The sequence below is a fragment of the Cucumis melo genome, chromosome 6, assembly GCF_025177605.1.
Source record: "Cucumis melo cultivar AY chromosome 6, USDA_Cmelo_AY_1.0, whole genome shotgun sequence".
Lineage (NCBI taxonomy): Eukaryota > Viridiplantae > Streptophyta > Magnoliopsida > Cucurbitales > Cucurbitaceae > Cucumis > Cucumis melo.
Genome location: NC_066862.1, coordinates 6,184,876 through 6,202,769, shown reverse-complemented (window position 1 = coordinate 6,202,769; position 17,894 = coordinate 6,184,876). Strand labels below are relative to the sequence as shown.

General features: G+C 34.0%; 2 protein-coding genes and 1 long non-coding RNA gene across 9 annotated transcripts; 2 read left to right on the top strand and 1 right to left on the bottom strand.

Moving 5' to 3' along the window:
- Positions 1 to 947: 947 nt before the first annotated feature.
- LOC103483955 (U11/U12 small nuclear ribonucleoprotein 35 kDa protein) lies at positions 948 to 5,817 on the top strand. 5 transcript variants are annotated; one of them, XR_536635.3, is made up of 9 exons: positions 994 to 1,243; positions 1,344 to 1,441; positions 2,655 to 2,706; positions 2,923 to 2,993; positions 3,518 to 3,608; positions 3,689 to 3,764; positions 4,397 to 4,475; positions 4,558 to 4,709; positions 4,840 to 4,986. XR_536635.3 is itself a non-coding variant. In XM_051086658.1 (9 exons), the coding sequence occupies exons 1-8, from the start codon at positions 1,105 to 1,107 to the stop codon at positions 4,567 to 4,569; spliced, it is 618 nt and encodes a 205-aa protein (XP_050942615.1). In that variant the 5' UTR covers positions 994 to 1,104; the 3' UTR covers positions 4,570 to 4,607; positions 4,840 to 4,987. The 5 variants fall into 5 exon arrangements, 4 of the variants coding, with proteins under 4 accessions (XP_008439055.2, XP_050942615.1, XP_050942614.1 ...); XM_051086658.1 differs by having other exon boundaries at positions 4,558 to 4,607; positions 4,840 to 4,987; XM_008440833.3 differs by lacking the exon at positions 4,558 to 4,709 and having other exon boundaries at positions 948 to 1,243; positions 4,840 to 5,817.
- Positions 5,818 to 7,307: 1,490 nt separating this feature from the next.
- LOC103483954 (probable transcription factor PosF21) lies at positions 7,308 to 12,966 on the bottom strand. 3 transcript variants are annotated; one of them, XM_051086656.1, is made up of 6 exons: positions 12,756 to 12,940; positions 11,990 to 12,058; positions 9,306 to 10,096; positions 8,516 to 8,648; positions 8,273 to 8,357; positions 7,308 to 7,957 (listed from the first exon to the last, which is right to left on the bottom strand). In XM_051086656.1, the coding sequence occupies exons 3-6, from the start codon at positions 10,007 to 10,009 to the stop codon at positions 7,629 to 7,631; spliced, it is 1,251 nt and encodes a 416-aa protein (XP_050942613.1). In that variant the 5' UTR covers positions 10,010 to 10,096; positions 11,990 to 12,058; positions 12,756 to 12,940; the 3' UTR covers positions 7,308 to 7,628. The 3 variants fall into 3 exon arrangements, with proteins under 3 accessions (XP_050942613.1, XP_008439053.1, XP_008439054.1); XM_008440831.3 differs by lacking the exon at positions 11,990 to 12,058 and having other exon boundaries at positions 12,756 to 12,966; XM_008440832.3 differs by lacking the exon at positions 11,990 to 12,058 and having other exon boundaries at positions 9,306 to 10,104; positions 12,756 to 12,949.
- A 3,927-nt stretch (positions 12,967 to 16,893) lies between these two features.
- Positions 16,894 to 17,225, top strand: LOC127150016 (uncharacterized). Its single transcript, XR_007821926.1, has 2 exons — positions 16,894 to 17,004; positions 17,090 to 17,225. It is a non-coding gene; the product is annotated as an uncharacterized LOC127150016 (long non-coding RNA).
- Positions 17,226 to 17,894: the final 669 nt, after the last annotated feature.

The following is a 17,894-nucleotide window of genomic DNA, read 5'->3' as shown; positions in this document are numbered from 1 at the left end:
TGTGTAAAGATGACAGATTGCCTTTTTTTTTTGTAATGCGATAAGATTTATCATCATACGCTAAACTACTGTTGTTCTTTGTTGCCTATAGCGTTTATAACTTTCTTTTTTCAAACATGTTTTCGAACGTTTGCAAAAACCTTTTCCAATAAAACATGTTTTTAAAATATTTTCTCAAGAAAGAGATAGGAGGTTGCGAGAACCACCAATTGTGCTACCGACTATCTGAATTTGGTTTGGTTGTCTTGTTCTCGACGGAAACAAGTGCCACACTATGACACACCATTGCGTCAAAACGCCTACGAAAGTGCTTTTTATGGACTTGTAAAAGTATGTGTTTGGTTTTTGAGAGTAGTTTTTTATTCCTTGAGTTTATCAAAATAAGAGTTAATTCATAATTTTTGAAAATATAACTTTTAAAGTTACAAAAGTAATACCCGTTGGTTGTTTCCAAATCGAAACACAGTCAAGAGCTTAACCTCTCATTGTTGGTTTCTATTAGTCAATTAGTAGTTCAAAAACCTTTTAGAATTATTTGAATATCTATTTAAAATTTCAAACAAACTTAAAGCGGTTGACTATTTTTAAAATTATAATCTACCGTTAATTGCAATATGACTATTTTTGTCACCATGTTTATTATTTTAGATTCACTCTCTTTTTTTCTTTTTGTTATATTATTTACTATTTCTTACTCAAATAAAATAATTTGTATTTCGAATATAGACTATTATAACTCACAAATAAAAGAATTTTTTTCTGTGAGGATAAATTTATAGTATAAATAAAAAGAGTATAATATTTGTATAGTATTAAAAAAAATCCTAATTTTTAATGATAGATTCATTTAAAAGGGTTCTCAAAATCTCCAACTAAAATTATCGATTTAAAACATTAAAATCACACAACCAATTTATAAGCAAAACAAACCAAAATATGTGTATATAAGATTTAATATTTGTCTACGTTTTGTAAATATTTTAAGAGTTTGGTCGATCTTCAAGATTATTTTCCCTTCGTTCAATAAATTTGCTCGTTCTTTTACATTTCGGTGATGGGAAACTTTCATTTCTGAGGGGAGACGAGAAGTAGGCTTTGTGCGGCATGAGTGGGAGCAACGTAAACAAGGTCTTTTACGCCGATAACTACCATCCCATTCAGGCCGGCAGCATCGACGGCACCGACATTCTTCCCCACGACAACGCCGTCTACCGAGCTTTGCTCTGTTCTTCTGCTGGCCTCTGTAATTCTCTCCCCTCTAATTTTTCAACTCCCACTTTGTATTTGATGACGTTCTTCGCCGTCTTTTATTCTAATCTACTGGTGTGGTCTGTTTCTGGTAGATGACCCCCATGGCGATCCCAAGGTCTTTGGTGACCCTTACTGCACCCTCTTCGTTGGTCGCCTTTCACATCTCACTACCGAAGACACTCTTCGCAGGGTATTTTCTATTCATTTATCAGTTTTTCTTGTGGTTTATTGATTTCTGATAAGAATTGAGATGAATTAATACTCCTTCGGAACTTGGGTGTTGGTTTGTTTGGCTGGATGTGAGAATTTAGTGGTTGGTGATAATGGCTATTATGTGTTGATTGCTATTACTGCTATACTGTTTTACTTTGTCTCAGATGGTCTGTATATTAGGCCCTAGGAAGATGGACACTGAGAGAGAGTGGATTGTCAGTTATATAGGTCAACTGGCACCACGATTTGTTGGAGGTGCAGCTAAAACTATAATTAAAACTAGACGAGAGAGTTGTAGTTTTTTGTTTTTTGGATGCAATCAAAGTTAAAGGAACTCTTCGACGGGATTTTCATAGGGTCGTGATTGCTGCAATGTAGAACGATTGCTAATAATATTTTACCCGAAGAGAAGGGTTGTTGACTTATGCCTGTAATCATTGAGACCTTCGGCGGGCCAGGAACAGAATGGCTTGGAGAAGTGGGTCTTCTGGCTAGATCCAAGGGGACATCTCCTCGTTTCTAATCAGCTCTTGCATGCATTCTTGTGTGCTAGACTTATGCCCGTGAACCGTGTCTCGAATGTCACAAAGGATAGGACTCAACCACAGGTAGTCTTGGAATGTCTTTAATTACCAAACTCAGCGGTAAAGTCGGGGTGGAGATAGGTCATGAAGAGGAAATGGCACTTCCAAAATCTGCTTTGAATAGGTTTTTTTAGTTTTCTAGTTTAGGTTTTTAGGTTAGTTCTTTAATTAGCTTCATTAAGGTTAGCTTAGGTTTTCTTTGGATCTACTATCTAGTACAAATTGTTGGTGTAAACCAAGTGGGGCATTTATTAAATGATTAAAACATCTTTCACATCCTAAATCTAAAGCTAGCTACTTAAATTAAGAGCACAACTGAAAGCCAGAACTGACTTATCAAATAAACAGAAAATTGTTTGTAGCTTCATAAACTAAGCTCTAACAGCTATTTCCTAAAACTGTAAATAATAGACTACATCAAGACGACTGAGGAGAAAATCAGCCCGTCTACACCTTGCTTTCTCAAGCTCTGGATTCTCAAAACCTTGCTTGTCTTTTTTAATTACTTGCAATGTTGCATTTGATATTTCATTTAAAGTTTACATCTTTTCTTTCTATTTCCATTTCTACATTGCCATCAGCTGAAAAAGGAATTTCATCTCTCAGGCAATGAGCAAGTATGGACAGGTTAAAGATCTACGCTTAGTCAGACACATTGGTGATTTCCTTATCTAGTTCTCATTTTTTCTCTTATTTGGCTTAAGGTGTTTTCTGTTTAGTGATTAGGTGCCCAAAATTCTAGTCATATATCCAATATTTATGATATTCATACCATAAACATGTTTTACATTTATCAGATTACTCTGTTCATAGAAGTTCAACGAATGGAAGAAACCACAATGTTTCTAACCAAAAACTGCATGCTGTTTTGCAGTAACAGGTTCTTCACGTGGTTATGCTTTTGTTGAATATGAAACTGAAAAAGAGATGCGTCGTGCATATAAGGTGGTATAACTTTTTGAATCTTTTAGGTTTCATCTGAGCTTATACTTTTGTCTTGTTTTTGGTTTACATATTCATTTATTTACTTTGCTGTAAGTAATATTAAATAAATTTGTGTGGGATGGGATGTTATATTGCATTCTCTTCCAAGGTTACTAGGTTTTCTTATTCACTATTGGTTCTTTGGAAGCTCTTAGTTGAGTGATTCTTGTTGCTTGTCCTACCTTTACTACATTCATGAAATTCTTCGTTCTTATAATTCTTTAGTAATTATAGCTTTCTTATGATTTTTAACAATTAGAGGGCTCTTCTTGTTTAGTTTTGTGGGAGGGGGTTTCCTCTACCCCTGCCATTAGTGTTCTTTTGGCTTTCTTGATGAATTCATTCCTTTGTTTCTCATAAAAAAATATATAACTAATTAGTTAAAAAGAGCATCCAATCATTTCACTTTTCAGTGATAAATACATTAGTAAGTTTGTTTTGATGGTGAATGATATTGATTGATATTAAGTCCCTTTATTCATCAGGATGCTCATCATTCTATGATAGATGATTGTGAAATTATAGTTGATTACAATCGACAACGGCTAATGTCTGGATGGATTCCTCGGAGATTAGGTAAGTGGAGGTCATATAGTTTCGCATAATAGTACCCCTTACTCAAGTCTGTTTGATTTTTTCTGTGCTATTTGTAATAGGAGGGGGTCTTGGAGGTAAGAAGGAATCTGGACAACTTCGATTTGGAGGAAGAGAAAGACCATTCCGCGCTCCGCTGTATGCTCTACTTTCCTCATTATGTAATGCTGGTTGGATATTAAACTCACACTTTACTTTCAGATGAATTTTGTTAGAAATAGTGGGCTTGGGTAGTTGAGATTCACTTTGCCCTAATTTTTAATTATTCTAATGAGTCTCATGTTGCCTATAAATATTTTTTTTTGTACCTTTATTATTATCAGAAAATAATAAGAAACATCTATACCAGGGTTTTTCTCTTTGTAGTAGGGTTTCCATGTAGACCTTGTGTTCTTTCTTCGTCTCTATTTTTCGATAGATTTTAGTTCTGCTTCTTGGGTTCTCATGTTATGCCAAAGAGTGTTTTGTTGGCATATAACTCTGGCTTGGAGCTATTTGATTACCGCTACCCACGGTTGCATCTAAAGTAGCTAGGTTAGAAAGTAAATGTAATCCCTGTTCACTTGACATTGAACTACCATTCCTCGCTATAATTTCCCAACCCAATTAATCTGCTAATTCCTGTAATTCTCCAAGCTTATAGCAAGTACTTCAATGATTAAGGTGGCTTCTTTCATTGTTTATGCTTTTGTTTGCTAATTCAGTTTTCCGTTTGCATGCATTTATGTCATTCATTGAATCAACACCTCTAATCTATACCCTTTGAGCAGACGTCCGATCCCTTATGACGATTTGAAAAGGCTTGGGATTACTCCTCCTCCTGAAGGAAGATACATGTCTCGGTTTCAGGTATTCTTTCACAAATATTATTGATCCAACTCTTAAAACAAGGAACGTATAAGCCTCATAATCTGTCTCAATTTAATTGCAGGAACGTCTTTGATGTTCATGCATACTGTAGAACCTTTACATGTTTCCACAGTACCATTCTTCTGCTCTTCCACTTGACATTTTGTAATGCAATTTGTAGTGGGAACGTCTATGATGTTCATACATCTTGTAGAACCTTAACGTTTTCTCCCAGTTCGCTCCTCTTCTCTTCCACTTGATATTTTGTAATGCAATGGGCGATCACTTGACTTGAACTGAGGTTTGTACACTATTACACTAGAAGTAATATGTTTTTTTTTTGTTGGTTTCTTGTTGGTTTTAGATTCCTTCTCCTCCCAGAAGAGAAACAGATTCTGAACGTAGAGAAGAAGGCTCCAATAAGAATGAACCTACGGAGAAGGATGGACACAATCATAGAAATAGTTCGATAGATGAAGATGATTGGTCTCATACGAGGGGCTCAAATGACTACAGAGGGGGGCACTCACACAAGGGAAACAATGAGAAGATGAAACATGAATCTAGGAGGACCTCAAAAGACAGGGATGATTATTCCCCCCACAAGAGATTTTCTGAGAAGGAAGACTATTATCAAAGGAGATCTGCTGAGAAGGAAGATCTTTATCGGAGGAGCTCTTCAGATAAGGACCGATCTCGCAGAAGAGATTCTGAAGATCGGGATGACCACTCGAGGAAGCATCACAAATCTCATAGATAGAGACTCCATTATCCATCTCAATATGAATGAAGCCGATCTTGTTCACGTGTTGAGCTTCATTTATGACGAACAAAAGTTAAACCCATGTTAAATTAAATGAAGTTAAGTGACGTTAACGTTGAAGTTATGGAAGGCCTTTAGTTGCATTAAGTGAACTCAAGTGGTGAAGTGTATCTCAAGCTTCAAGTTGTAGAAGTCGAGCATCCATTCATGAAACTGCCGTTCAAATTGAGATTCATTTATACATGGGAGGTTGCAAAGACTTTCAACAAAAGGCTTCAATCTCAGATCTATGGTTCATCATTTACTGTAATGTCATATAAGACCATGTTTTTCAGATTTTTTGTTTTTCTGGGTTAGGAAGTTACAACCCTTAAGTTGGTATTTGGTTACTTAGCTAATTCCTATGTAAAATCACTCGAAGGATATAGTAGAGTAAAAAGAGCTTTGAACTTCTTTCTAGGCTAGAGGTTTTTTCTTTAAAAAAATGACTTTAACATAGTTTAAGTTGCATGTATAGAATCATTCAAGTTTTACTGTTGAGTGTTTTAGATCTCAAACAATGAGTGATCTTCCTTGTGAGATATTAGAGTTTTTTTTTTTTTTAGTCGCTAACTTCTGAAAACATATGAATTTTTTACGAAAATCATTGTTCTTTGAACATTCAAAACCCTTTGAACTAACTACCTTCAAAAGTCAAATCAAGTGCCTTTGAGTTGTATGGCCATTTCGAATTTGAAATCTAATATTTTGGTGGATTGACCTAAAAGTTACGGAATTGACTCGGTTTCTTAATTTAAGCTAATTTTGTGGTGCATTGGGCTAGCAAACATTTGTCACTTTTATTTTTCACTATTGTGATCTCATTTCTTATTGTTCTTTCACCGTTTCCTCTTGCTTTCATTTCTTATTTTCTTCCCTCTCATTCTTGTTCATTTTTCAACCGCTTTTGAACAAGTTTTCATTGTGTAATGAGTTTAGCAAATCTTAACAAGAGTGAGATTGGTTACTAGAAGTGGAAACTGAATATACAAATAAGTATTCTCGATCAAGGAAAGAAAAGAAAACAATGGAAGAACAAGAAATCTAATGGCACGATGGTTGATACTGTGTCCACAAAATTATGTTTAAATAAAATTATTTGACATCTGGTATTATGTTTGGGAATAATATCATAAATCAACTATGTTAGTGTTCTAAAAAATAGTTTATTGATTTGATATAACAATTGAAATGAACACATTTGAACGATTAAGAGATTGATAAAAAGATTCATTTTACACTTCCACATTATAATATGCTACATTCTTTTTTTTTTTTAGAGAAAAGTTAAGGGCCAACAAGTTCGGTTATCATATAACAAACATTCTACCCCTTCCGAGGAGTTAGTACGTTCAAAATCTCCACATATACATATGTTAAATGAAGTTATGAACAAAGTAATATATCAATACCAATACCTATACTAAAAAGAGTTGAATAAAATATAAATTATTATAAATGTTAAAACTGTTAAAAATATTTACAAAATGTAGGAAAATTTTAAATTTTATCAATGATAAACACTTGTTTATAAATCTAAAATTTTACTATATTTAATAAATATTTTAATTCATTTTGAAAATGTCCCTCGATGAAAAGAGAAATATTTGACCAAGGAGATCCCCATGAACTAAAGCAAAGTTATGACACAAATTATTCCTGCAATGAAGTTGAGGTCGAAAACATCATAACTATTGTTGTAGCATAAATTGCATTAAAATAATTTGGTTTGTTATATAGACAATGAAGCTTCTGATCACATTAATGGGGTATTCAACAATCGATCATATAGTCAAAAGAAAATAAAAATAAAAATGGAACATTAAGGCCTATTTGGATCGACTTTATGCATCATCTGCATTTTGCGTTTTGCATTTACTCTGTTATCTTACAGTAAACTTGTAAAGCTGAAGTAGAGAAGCAATAACCGAATGAGGTGTGAGTTGACGAATGAGTACCTCCATACACATTTTAAGAACAATGGCCAAGGTGCAAGGGCATAATAAACCATGAAAAAAACGTATGAATCGTATAAGAAACTGTGATATCCACAAAAATCTAATAAATCAACTACAAACAGTTTCTGTCTACAACAATTGAACATTATACATAATTTAACAGATGCAGGAAAGCAAACAATATGCTTGTGGAGAGGGGAAGGGCCTTGAATAATGAAACAAATAGAAGATTTTGTAGGGGAGAGGGAAATGTGGTATTTGGATAACAAATGCAGCAACTAATTTTCCGGCAGCTAGGCACAAAAAGTTTTAGACAGTGGGTCATCTCTTCTTTTATATATATTAAATAAACTATTGACGACAACAAACAGTGGGTTCACTAGGCTATCTCTTTCAACAAGTGGTAGAGGACGTATCTGATGTGTTGTCTTTTGGATTTGGAGAGGATGCCGATCCTTTCGATTTGTTGTCTCCAGTTGACTGTTGATGAAGCTGATGAAGCTGATGGTATTGGAAATGTTGTTGTTGCTGCTGTGAGTGGATTTGAAGTTGTTGAAACTGCTGTGCAGTTAACAAAGTGTGCATTGCTTGATTGCTTGGGTAAAAGGGTTGGGCAGCAGCTCCAAAGGAAGCAAAGTTTGTAACTGATCCACCATTTGGGATTGCTTGGCCAGTCAGTACTTTCAAATGCTGAATTTCCTCTTTGAGTGCTTCGTTTAGAGCTGTCAAAATAGAGATACTAATAAAGATGGACCCCAATAGAATATTACTGAATCTCATCTGATATAACTTAACAAAGTTATCAGAAGAGTTGCAAAAAAACCTAAAAATTGGCCCCAAAATACTAGAAAGCAACTTTTAATGTGACGATGTCTATGAATGCCAAAAATGCAAATAAAATCATCTTCCAACAAGTAACTATATTTTCTTATACAAATAAAAACAGAGTGATTAGATACAAACTAAGAGAAGGCAGCTATAGAAAAACAACCGTTTGTGAAATCACTTAAAAATGAAACTAAGGAGGAGGTCCTTACCATCTTGCAGGTGAACCTGCTGCTCCATTGTCTGTAACCGCAGCTTTAGTTCATTGTTCTCAGCAGAAAGACCGTTTGTATCTCTCTGATAATAGTGAGGCAATAAGTAAAATATAATATCTTTATATACTGAAATATTGAGAAAATAGGATGCTGAAATTCAAATGGTATGAAAATATAGAATGGGCATCCAAAAATATGATAAGTACATACGATAAACCATACGATAAATTGATAATCCACCTGTAAGAGGGTTAACTGAGCAGATAAAGAAGTTGCCTCTGTTTGCAGAGTCTGAACTTTCCGTTCAAGCTCAGCGATGTAACGCATCTTTCTTTCCTTTGACCTAGCAGCTGACTGTCGATTTGCCCATATCCTATAAAATGCACAACAAAGGCCATTACAAACAAATTTTCTGTTCTTTTATTATTATTGTTAGTATTTTTTTGTTGTTATTAATTATTATTATTTTTCACAGGAAACAGAAAGCATAATAATTGAAAATTGAAGGACACCGATGCAAATAATCTTGGACATGAAAAAGTTTTAGCAAAACACGCTTATGATGGAGAGGGGGAGGGCAAATACAGGGTAAAAGAAGGCCTCCAGGCTCTTCAAGATTAGAGAGAAAGGCAATCCATGAAACTAATAACAATAAAGCTTAACCTAAACTGCTTGATAACTCAACAATCTTCTCATTTCATGTTCCAAAAAATTTATAATAGAAGCTTAACCTAAACTACTTGACAGCTATAGGTAAAAACACTTCATTACTATCTCATTTCTTGAAATTTTAGGCAAAGCATCCAACAAAATTCAAATATTGAGTATCATAAATTGTACGCAACGGTATTTCTGACTTGCATATGGATATAAATAGTAAAAATAAAATGAGCAAAATAAAGCAACGCACAAAATCTGTTTAGGATATGGATACATCATGAAATAACATATTATCAGTTTCTTTCTCCCGTTTAAAGGGGAGAGATAGAGAGAGAGAGAGAGAGAAAGAGAGAAGAGTAATGAAGTATACCTCTTAGCACGTTTGGGGTCAATTAACGCAAGCTCAGCGAGTTTTGTAGCTGACATGGCTTTCTTGGAATCGGCTGCAGAGGCTTCTTCAGATCCAGAGACGAGCATCTCAGGCTTTATGGTTGACAAGCCATCCATGGACTGGCTATGCTGGTGTCTAACTCTCGGCCTCTCCTTCAAACCAACGGCAGCATCATCTTTGGAGGTAGCTGCTCCAATTGTTGAAGTAGAAGTTGATCTTGCTTCTCCAACAGCCGAAGATGACTCGCCAACTTGTATCGTGGAGGTGGCAGTCGAGGAATTGAATTTGTCCATGTCAAGGTACATGGACAACAGATCTTCCTCAGTATCATCAGAAAAAGAAGGGCCATCAGCACTACCAATCACACCGAGGTCATTGTCAAAACAAATATCATCAGGAAGGGTCAGTATTTCTGAATGGGCACGTCTGTGACCAATATTTCTTGGTGGGTTATCAGGCATTCTACTAATATCATGGCTGAATCGATTAGAATCAGTGGGCATTCCATGACCAAATTGACCTGAATCTGAAAGACCACCGGAAGGCATTGGAGGAAGCAACATTGAAGATGAAGTTGCCTCAGATTTTCCATTGAAAATGCTTCCAGTTGGTGAAAGACCTGAGTAACGACTTGATGGTGGCGGAAATCCACCAGAAAAGCTTTGGGGTTTGTCCTTCTCCATCAACTACAAACACACTTGTAAAGCAACTAAACAACACAGAAACCCCAAGTCACAAATTCTTCATCAAACATACAAAACTCCAAGTACCTGCAAAGCTTGGAAATGGGTGCAAGAAATCAGATCAAAATCCCTCAAACCAAACACACATTTAAGAATCAAATGGTAGAAATCAAAGGACCAACACAACAACCAAGGCACAGAAAGAAACCAAACTACAACCAGAAATCCAAATTGCTAATGCATTCAAAATGGGTAAAAAAAAAAAACCAACACTTGGAGGGCAGTGAATTATGTGGAAGAAGATTGAGAGGCAGGCGGAAGAAATGGGGAAAGGGAGGAAAAAAATGGGAGAGATGACTTTTGCAGGCTACAATGAATGAGGACAACTTTGGTGTGGGAAGTCTGAATTTGTGCAACTGACCAAAAATAAATCGAAGGTTTCTATTTGCTAACAAAAGAGTGGATTCACATTAGAAAGATGATAATGTCCTCTTGCTTTCCCATTTTTATTTTATTAAATTGTTTTACAAGAAACAGAAATGTGTATTAATTGCAAAAGAGAAGACAGCTTACATGTCGGGGAAGGGAAAATCCCCTCCCAAGTTTCTAAAAAGGAATAGAACTTCGAATATTGATAGTAATGAGGCTACATAAGTTTTTCTTTTTCTTTTCTTTTTTTTTTTTTTTTTTTTTTTTTTTTGTGATTTGAGCATCAAAGTGATGTATATTGTACATCACCAAAAAATAGTCAGAAGAGAGGACTCCAAAAGGTGCCAAAGGAGAGCCCTCACCACAGGGGCTGGAACCTAAGAAGTAACAAGGGGCCAAGCTTTCTTCTCAGACCTCTCGACTCTATTGTTCGTGTTCCTCACCCTAAAGGCCCCATAACAAAGCACAAACACAAACAAGCCAGAAAAAAAATGACCCTTGTTACAAAAGGGTAAATGAGCACAAACACCTCAAGCTAGAAAAAGAATCTACAATCTCTAATTGGGGCCATGTTGAGATCATTGGAGTAAAAGTAACAATTCTAAATGCCTAGGCGTCAAAAGATGATCAAGGTCCTCAGCTGTTCCTCTACACAGGATAAGACATTGTGGCTTAACAAGCAAGACATCCTTCTAGTAATCTGATTTAGGATGTAATTTTCTCATGAAGAACCTGTCAAACAAAAAAACTTACCTACTTGGGAATTTTAACATTCCACATAAAATAACAGACAAGAATACTAGAGGACGAGCCACGGGGGATTATCCAAACAATAAAAAAAAGGAATTTCACAAGAACCCCACAAATGGACTAGGGTCCCAGATACGAATATCCCTCCTCCCTTGATTAACAAAGAAATCACCAAGTAAAGATAAAAGTGCCACAATATCCATTGCTTCTCAATAAATGACAGACCCCACAGCCATGGGAATGAGAAAAACCCCAGAAGTGAGAAGGAAGCCATTAGTTAGAGTAGAGTGGTATAATTTATCAATGAGGAAACAAAGAGCAAATCCATATATCCGGCCCCAACCACTAATCTGCTTAAAAGTATATGTGTCCACCCCATTACCCACCACTCTCTAAAGTCAAAACAAAGTGCAAAAAGAAAAGGAACCCCTCCAACATAGCTTTCCTCAAATTTAAGACAAAGATGACCACTTTCTAAAAGTACATAGGCTAAAACGAACTTTTAAAATTATAGGAACTAAAATAAATACAAGTTAAAAGTACATGCACCAAAATTATAGGGCCTAAAATAAAGACAAGTGGAAAGTCCCGGGAACGTAATAAACGAAGTTTGTAAGCATAGAGACCAAAATGAAAAGAAGATGAAAAATCAAGGCCAAAAATAGTATTCAAAATTTTATTTTCAAATCAAAGTCAATGATTTTCATCAATGATTTTTATAGACAATAATATCAATGAAATTTGTTTGATAGTATATAGTTCCATCTCAAAACCAGGCAATGAGAGGAGTAGCCCATCTACCTTATAAGGGTGTGAGCCACCTTGCTTTTTCCAACGTGGGACTCACAACATCTCAACAAAATTTTCTTCCTATAAAATTAATTGAATTAGTTCAAAAGCCAAAATTTACATTTTTAATTAAATACTTTAACTTTAGAAAATTCAAACCGAAGCATTTTCTGGAATGGAATTCAAGGATTTTAATTAACAACTCGTTAGAAAAGTAAACACCTATCACTCACTCGGTCATTGGATTTTAAACTGGAACCTTTGTAACTGATTATTTACTATAAAGAATCATTTGTACTATCTCGAGCTTTGGCTCTTTCCGTTACTACAATTAATTTTTTTCGTGTCTTCTTTTACAAAAAGAAAAAAAAAACAGTTATTTTCATTGCCTGTATGTCATTTCTCAGTTCAATTTCGTTTACAATCATTCTACAAAGTTGAGAAATGAGGAAGCTGGCAAAAGAAAAAGGACAGTTTATGTGCCCCAACGTGGATACAGAGTATCAACTCACTTCAATTCCCTGGATCTACTTTCATTGACTTTCGGTTCTTGCCCTTAATATGATTCAAACAAGTGGAATTCAAAGAATCAACCCTCAAACGGGAGGCAAAAAAAATTTGCATTAACACTGAAAAAGAAAATGAGTTTTTGATTTCTACACAAATCAGTGGCGAATTGTGTGATGGTAAAAGATCGAGCTTCAACCGAAACAACAGAGTTTGGGGTTGCAGACATTGATGTATGAGCATAAGACGAATATGGGTACAGGGAAAATACCTTGAAACCAAAGGGGAGAAGAAGATCTGTGAAGAAGACGAAGAGAATGGACGACCACCGGAGCAGCTTGCAGGGGAAGGAGAGGGATTAAGCCGCTAGCTAGGGCTGTATCAATTTCTTTCTTTCTTCCCCTTCTTCCTTTTTAGTTAACTTTACATAATTTTTAGCAAATAACCTTTTTCTTTTGGGAAATTGCATCTATGACAAACCCATATCTATATATATATATATTACCAATAGGGCGAATATGACAAATTATCAATGATATCGTAGGACTCTTTTATCTGCTTTCTTTTAAATTTTACTTTTGAAAATATAGTGATATGAGCTTCATTATTATAAATCTTTTTTTTTTTTCTGTTTTTTCAAACATCCCTTTTCTTTTCTCTTAAAACATATTAATGGAATTTTTTTCACCATAACAATTGCACGGATGATAAGAATCGAACCTTAACTCACCTCTATGATGGATTATATTTTTAAAAAGATGGTTACAAATGTAGGAATTAGATTCGAAATAATTACATATATAGCAACATTTTAAAAAATTTGCAAATATAGAAATCTATCTACAAATATTGACCTATCAACCATAAAAGTCTGTCAGCGATATAAATACTTATAAACTTTGCTATATTTGGAATTTTTCAAAAATATTACTACATACGTAATTATTATTCATAGAATTGACATCAATTACAATGGTCCATTTTTTAATTTTCAATTTTATTTATTTTCTAATAATATTGTAAATAGTAAAATTGGTAAGACATTTACAAATATTTTTAAAATTAGTAAAAATATTAAAATTATCTATAAAATGTAACAAAATTCGTCCTTTCTACCGTAAGTTTAATAATTTGATATTAGCAAATTATGAAGTGGACTTGGATTAACATTTCATATATGTTTAACAAATTTTAAACCTTTGGTTTTGTTTTAGTAAAATAGGAGTTGGAAGATTTGAATGATATGCTTCTTCGTTCTTGTTAACATAACTATATATTAATTGAGATATGTTTTGGTTTAAAAATATGAAATTGGTATAGTGCAAATAATAAAATCGATATTAAAAGAGCTGTACATTTAATTACTTGAATGTCCAACTCTCAACTAAGTGTACATTGCAAACAAGTATATTTAATTGGACTATATTCAAATGTAGAAAAATGGACCGAAATGTTTACTATCTTATAGCATGGACTACTATTTGTGCACTTATAAACATGAATCATAGTATATTACGAACTATCGTTAATGGACTGTGACAATTTGTTTTGTTTGTAAATATTTTCAATAGTTTTGTCTTTTAAAACAATTTAACTAAATTATTTACTTTAAACTTTCAAAGACTTAATTCGATATTTTATATATACTAATCACAAGCTCACACGTGCATTGCACATAATTTTTTTTTTTATTTTATATTGGAACATATATATATATATAAATATATACAATATATCATTAAACTTTATTATATATTTGAATCCACTGAAGTAAGATGAGTTTTCCCAAGTTCCTCCTCATTTTGCTAAGTAATTCTCAATTCACTTGCTATAAAACTACATATATATTATCTTGCATACTTTTTAATATTTCTTATAGGTACTTTTAAATAGATTTATTGGAAATACATATTATTGTTATTCTAAAAGTTTGTGCAATTAAGGTAGAACTCGTTTAACTTGATTTTTCTAAAAAAAAAAATCTTATATTTCATATGTGAACCAACACAGTCCATCATCATCTGTTTCCTATGTTACTTAAAGAAATAACGAAAAAAAAGTAATAAAGTTGTCTTCTTCTTGCGTATGCATAGCTAGTTGAGCTATGGATGTACAAGAAAACGAGCTACATTACCTTATCTGTACTCGATCTTCTTTAAATGAGTTTCCATTTCACATGCTAAATATTGAAATTTTGGAAAAATTTTGAAGGAAAAAAAACAACAAACTAATTGAAGAAATACAAAAGAAATAATAAATAAAGCCCTTTATAAGTAGTGAAGGTTGAATAATGTACAAAAACGTCTGAAGTTTAAAGTATTTAGAGTTGTACTATTAATTAGATTGTACTATTAATTAGAATTAATGTAAGACCATTAATGTTTGATTAATTTCTAAAAAGTAAATGAAAAGTCATTTAAGACCTTCCAATTTGCATATTTTAATTTTTTTTTAAAAAAAAATCCATAAAATAAATTGAAACACAAAACTAAATCTAAAGGCTTGGGGTTAGGGTTTGTGGGCTTAGGTTAGTCCAACCCTAACCCCTATTTGGGCCAATTATTAAGGAAACCTTAGTTTTAGGGTTTCTTTAACCCGGTTTTAGCCTCCCCTCAATTTGGTGATACACCTCTTCCATTTCTATCTTCAACCCGAGTTCAACCCGTGTTAACTCTTCCCCTCAATTCGTCTTCATGCAAAATCGATTTCTTCTTCTTTCATAATGTGTTCTCCCTCATCAAATCCATTTGCATTCTCCTTCTTTCGTTCTGTATTCTCTGTAATCAAATTGACTTCTACTTCTTTCGTTCTGTGTTCTCCCTCAATCCGTCTTTATGCAAAATCGATTTCTCCTAAACCGCATTTTGTTGATATTTTGTTCCTTCATTCGTCCGTTGCGTTTCGCAGATGAACCCCCATTTTGTGACGCCGAATCTCTATCTGCATCTCTCTCATCTGTCTCTCTCAGTCCTCAAAGGTTTTGCATGTTTGTTGAAGCCGACCCTTCGACGGCGTTGGCTTCAAACACGATTTCCTTTTGGAATCTAGGGTTTTGCCTCCAAAGTCATTTTTGTTGAAGGCGACCCTGTAATTTTCTCGTTGCCACTCGCGGTTCCATTGTTGCAGCTGGGTGTTTCGCTTGCCATTTGCTCATTTCCTTCACTGATAAGACAGAAACTTCACACCGTTGTCTATCATTGGTTACCGATCGAGCTTGGTAGGGAGGTATTGGACTCTTTTGAATCCAATTTTTTTTAGTCGATGATGAGTTCCCATTTTGAATACAAACTGATTTTGTTTTGGAATATATTTATTTGTTTACATTTTGTTCTCTGTTATGATAATTTAGTTTCGATATTGTCTGATTTTTGTTTTCCATATATGTATGTAAAGGCATTTGTCCATGGTCGCTATGTATGTAAAGGCATTTGCCCATGCTCTTGCGACCTTCCATTCTGTCTTCTTGCTTTACATTGTTTTGTTAATTTGCTATCAATTGTGTTGCCTAATTACACACTTTTCTTCCATAGTATTGTCTCTTCCATCTTTTGGGTTAAAAATGACCTGGTTGCATAGTATTGTCTCTTCCATATGTTTACAGTGTATACTTTCCTCTTTATTTTTTGGTTTGCCTCCATTAAAGCCCTCCCAACTTGCTCCATCTTCCTCTATATATACATCACGTTTCCTCTCAATTTCTCTCTATTTGTATCTTCTCTTGTATCTTCTCTCTGTTTGTATCTTCTCCTTCGTAAGTTACCTTTTTTTTTTTTTTTTGCTGATTCTTCATTTAATCTACCTTCTTTTTTCATTCATTCATTTCTCTATCGTTACATGTTCTTGCAATTAACTTCTGTCCTTCTTTCTCACTGTTTTGTATGTACTTATATATTCATCTATTTTATTGATGTTTACCTTATATATTTTTTGTATATGTTTCTGTCTTCGTTTCTCACTTACGAACTCTTTACTATGTACTTATATTCATCTATTGTATTCATGTTTACCTTATATGCTTATGTCCTCCTTTTGGTATATGTTTTTGTCCTTCTTTCTCTGTTATAGTTTATGTTTACTTTGTTATTTTTCATTCACTTTTAATTTGTCCACTACGATAAAATTCCATTCATTCTTTTGAATGGTTTCAAAACTCTGAGGCTACCAATCATTCTAAGTAATAGAAATAAAAACATTAACTTCATCAACTTTCAAAAGATGTGTTTAATTAATTGAAATATGATCATAAATTTGGATATCATCAACTTTTTTCCAATACTGTTTTTTAAATATGATCATAAATTCGGATAGTAATTAAATTAAATTAATTGAATACACATTTCATCAACTTTGAAAAGATGTGTTTAATTAATTGAAATTTGTATGCACTATGACACATATGTATGTCAAATTTGGTTTTTTTAATCACCAAGCATTAGCTTCACAAGTGGAAGCTATGAAAAAGATGATTGAAGACCTAACTCGTGCACAACAGGGACCACCACATGATCCCTAGCCTTGCGGTACGTCGTATATGTCTCTATTATTCTTAAGTTTTTGCAATATATGATTATGTATTAAACTTAGTTATTTTTATACCATTTTTAGGACCGAAGGTGTAGAATGACGCGCATACGCACCTCGTTGGGAGATTGGGTCTTATGTTTATGTTTTTTGTATATTGAAAACTATATTTTCTTGTAGTCAACTTATTCGTATTATTAATTTTAATTCTATTTTTTAATTTGTGTTTGTATATTTATTGATTTAATCCAAAACGTCGCCAAATTTTTTTGAGCAATCCGAACATCATTGTGAATGTTTGAGCAAAATATTATAAGGAAAAAAGTAAAAATAAAATATTTAAAAAAATATATAAAAAATATTTCCCGACGTTCATTACGTCGGGAAAAAAAACGTCGGAAAATAGGCTTTCCCGACGCCGTGAGATGCGTCGGCATAAACGGCGTCGGGAATAAGGTTTTCCCGACGCCGTCTATGCCGACGCATACCACAGCGTCGGGAAAGGCTTTCCCGACGCCGAATTGGTACGGCGTCGGGAAAGCCTCTCGCGACGCATTTCCCCCGACGTTCTTCCCGACGTCGTTTTGTACGTCGGGATATCCTTTCCCGACGTTCTTTGCATTTTCGCCGACGTATTTGTGCGTCGGGAGTACCCACGTCTCTTGTAGTGATATATTATCTTCACGAGTACGTACGTATCTCACATACTATTTCTATAATAGCGGCACCACATTAGATTGTACTTACAATTTCATAAGGCCTTTTTACTGCAATCCGTTTTTTAAAATAATGTTTAAAACAAGTTATTTGTTCTATGTTACACAAACTAAGTAAGATAGAAAAATGTGAATATATTCCAACAATTTACTAAGTTTAGGGTTTTAGTAAG